Source organism: Poecilia latipinna, unplaced genomic scaffold (genome assembly GCF_001443285.1).
Source record: "Poecilia latipinna isolate Pla-1442-1.1 unplaced genomic scaffold, P_latipinna-1.0 Scaffold54, whole genome shotgun sequence".
NCBI classification, from domain to species: Eukaryota; Metazoa; Chordata; class Actinopteri; order Cyprinodontiformes; family Poeciliidae; genus Poecilia; species Poecilia latipinna.
In genome coordinates this window covers 532,324-536,140 of record NW_015112670.1, presented here as the reverse complement: position 1 = coordinate 536,140, position 3,817 = coordinate 532,324, and the positions used below count along the sequence as shown (strand labels likewise).

General features: G+C 34.5%; 1 protein-coding gene across 6 annotated transcripts in view; it reads left to right on the top strand.

The window, feature by feature from the left end:
• cblc (Cbl proto-oncogene C, E3 ubiquitin protein ligase) overlaps positions 1–2,989 on the top strand; it is a 24,589-nt gene extending 21,600 nt beyond the window's left edge. For 5 of the 6 annotated variants that reach the window (XM_015053343.1, XM_015053326.1, XM_015053334.1 and 2 more), the window contains 3 exons: positions 324–449; positions 536–564; positions 2,459–2,989. In XM_015053343.1, the coding sequence (XP_014908829.1) occupies positions 324–449; positions 536–564; positions 2,459–2,687 (384 nt within the window). In that variant the 3' untranslated portion in view covers positions 2,688–2,989. Of the gene's footprint in view, positions 1–323; positions 450–535; positions 565–1,293; positions 1,350–2,458 lie in introns of all 6 variants that reach the window. The other variant, XM_015053348.1, reaches the window with a different exon arrangement.
• The last annotated feature ends 828 nt before the right edge of the window (positions 2,990–3,817 follow it).

Here is a 3,817-nt window from a genome sequence, read left to right as displayed (position 1 = left end):
AAAAAAAAAAAAAAAAAAAAAAAACAAAAAAAAAATAAAAATAAAATTTTTTCTTTTTTTTTTTTTTAAAAAATTTTATATTTTTTTTTTTTTTTTTTTTTTTTTTTTTTTTTTGGCTCACATAAAATCTGATTACTGCACATTTTTAGAAAGTGTCTGTACTCCTACCGCCTTGTTTCGGATCATTTGTTCTGATCTGCTAACCAGTTTTATGTATGAGTAGATGCTTATTGACATCAAGGAGACGTCATTTAAAACACGAATCAGCACTTCTTAAGGGGGAGAAAGGTTCTCCACTGACTAATAACATAACTTTTTAACAGTTCTCAAGTTTGGACTCCCAGATCAACAGTTCTCACCTCAGAGCTCCACCTTTACCCCCGAAAAACGCCTCTACCTCAGACTGCCCATCTCCTAAGCCGTTTAGCAGACATTCTCACTCTTATGATGTGAGTTTGCTCATTTACTCGCTGTACAGATTATTGATGAGATAAACTGATATAATCTTTCTGACCCGATTTTCCTTTCTCTGCAGGCGGCATCTGAGAGACCAGAGGCGAACAGGTAGGACACGACTGCTTATGTACAGAGCAGATACATCCCGACACGTCAGAGATGTAGCACTTAAATATGTAATTCTTGTAATTTATCCTTGTGGTTTGATTTACAGTAAGTTGTTAAAAACAAACAAACAAAAAAAAAAAACCTTGAAAGGCGTATACAACTCTAAAAGTCACAGTATTTAACTGTAAAATGACTCAGCATGTTGTAGGCAGATTTTGACAGTATTGCTTTGATTTGTTTTAATTTGGCTGCACACATATATATTCTAAAGACTATTTGCAGTCGTCAGAGAATTTAAGATAAATAAACCAATCTAGCTAAAAAATGAAAAAAGTGGCACATTTTTCATGCTTTTTGACATTGTCATGCTTGTTTTTGTCTTCACCTTTTTCATCTGTCTGTTTGCTGGTCTTGTTGCACATCTTCTTGCATTCTGTCTCTCGACTGCTAATAAGTTTACATTCAGCAAAACAATGTACATTCAGTGCTGTCATGATATGGATGAAACTGTTTTCACTTTTAGAAATGCAAAGAATAATCTCAAACATTATTAATGAATAAGAATAATTACACCGTTTTTACACAAATGACTTAAATTTATCTTGAAAATTTGTTTAAATAAGCTCCGTAATATTCTTTTTATCGAGTTTCATTTCGATTGCTTGTAGTTTTTTATTTGCAAATATTTTCATCTGGATTAATTTTTCATTTAAATTCCTTTTCAAACAGTTCTGGATTCTTCGGCGAAGCAGATTCTTCTGCTTCCTCTCAAAAGGCTACAGACTGTAAGTTATAACCTTGATCCTTCAAACGTTAATCCACAGTGCAAGGTTATGTGCAACGTACTATTTTAAACCAAAAACACTGGAATTGAATTTTCAAACACAGCACAGTCAAGCACAGTTCAAAAATAATAACATTCCTACATCTAAAACCGGATCCGTCGCTGTTTTGATAGAAAACATATATTTTACTCAGCAAGTAATTGACTATTAGGTATTGTAGCTATAATAAAAGCATACAGTGCTAACAGTCATGATTGCTGCTGATTGTAGGAAACTGGATCGTTAAATGAGAGCCTGTGTCAATGATGAGTTCAGTTATTGAGGTTGTTTATTGTGAGAACTAACATGTGTCAAATAAGTGAGATTTATTCAAAGTAAAGGCAGTATGCATTAATTTTAAAAAAGTTTAGTGGAAAGGGGAAACAATTCAAGAAGAAGCAAAAAAAAAAAAAAAAATAGGGTGCTATGCTCAAATGACTTAAATTATTTGCTTAACATGTCTTTGGAAACAGATTTTTACTACATATCTTTTGGTCGGTTGTTGTCTTGAACAACAAGTGGATTAATGCAAATATCCATTATATATAAATGATGATTCATATTGTCCAAATCTAATTTTGTCTTAAAAATCAAATGTGCAAGGTCTAAATTAAGCTTGTGCCATCTTCTGTAAAACACTGGCTTAACCACTTCCTGTTTCAGTCAGAGGGTTTGGTGTTAATGCAGGAAGTGCAGCAGACCATTTCTGCTGAAATTACAGCACATTGTATTTGGGTTTCTCTTGTATAATACAAGAGGCTATTTTCCAAGTACATGTTACTTCGCCTAAAATGCAAAGAAATGTATTGTATTAAACAGATGAGAAGAACTAGATACTGCTGTTCCAACTGAAATAAATCAGCAGTGACATGCCAGAATCGATTGGTTCAAAGCCAAAACTTGAAGAGGAAACAAAAATACACATAAATAGAGACAAAAGGTTTTGAGCATAGTGAAATGGAAAAAAAATGAGGCTAATTTAGACTACTGTACCACAGCTGTGCTACTTATGAGAGTGGCACATTACAGTGACCTATTTTGTTTTTTTGTTTTTTTTTGGTTGTTTGTAGGCGCAGCAGCATGGGCCGGACCTTCCAGTCCAGTCCAAGAGAGAAGACGCAAAGAGATGGAGAGAGGCGTAGCAAGGCTCAGAAAAGACAAAACTGGCTTGGGAGAAATAACAAGAACTATGTCCTCCTGATTGAAGAAACAGAACGGCAACATCTGAAGTCTAGGAAATGTTTAACAAAGAAGCAAGAGGGACCTGAGATAACTTTTACAATAATAAGACTTAAGTGAATGTAAAAAAAAATACAAAAAAAAGAAGGGGGTTATCTCATGTCTGAATGGCCATGCCTGCTGCAAATAGTTATGGTCAGAAGTTTACATCAGCGCTTCATCAACAGGAATATGGTTTTCATTGTGGGTTTTTCCTTATTTGCTTAAATTATTTGTTATTTTCTGGTGGACTGATAACACACCATACAACTGTAGTGTTTTTTTTTGAAGCAAGAAGTAGATGCACAAGTTTAGATTTATTTTTGGATTGTCCCTTGTCCTCTCAGTGTCAAGCAGGTATAAAAAGGCTGAAATATTCACATGCACCCCCTCTATTTTTACGTCCGTTAGCAAGTTGCAAAGAAGCTGTCACTTTTGTAGCTAGCTGCAAGGTCATGGCATAATTCTCGCTGGATATTTGATCACTATTTATTCAAAATATGAAACTACTAATTTCATTTGGTTGATTTAGTGGGTAGAATTGAGTAATTAATCACAGTTTCTTTAAAGCTGACTGTATCCAGTTGTTGTGGCAACTGTTGGAGAGTTCAAACTTTATACATCTGACCCAAACACACATTCAGATTGATGAAATAGTTTCAAAAACCAATGGCCATCATGAATTTGATGATTATGAAAAAGGACCATGGAGTGAGAGGGTGTCAAAAAAAAAATTGAAGCTGCCAACAAGGACAAGACAAAGACAAACCAGTCTCACAGTGTGACCAAGAATACTTAGAGGAGTAAAAATGAGGCCATTACATGTAAGAATATTTCACCCCCTGTTAAGCATGGTGGTGGCAGTATTATGTGGAAGGTTGGTACTGAGACTGCTGTAGCTGGCGCTTTGCACAAAGAAGGTGAATTGATGAAGGCTACCTCCAGCTCCTTATACTTCATCCAGTTGGTTAAACACGGACATTATAGAGTGATGATTACTAGCACACATCAAAACTGGTTTTTAAATGACTAAAATTGTCTAACCTTAAACTTCTGGACTGGCCAAAAACTCAACACTGTTGCTCATTTGTGATAATCCAACTGTTTTGAATGAGTTCTAACCTTTTTTTTTTTTTTTTTTTTTTTTTTTTTAAAATTTGGGGGGAAAAATTTTTTTCAAAAATATTTCCGGGGGGTTTTTTTTTTTTCAA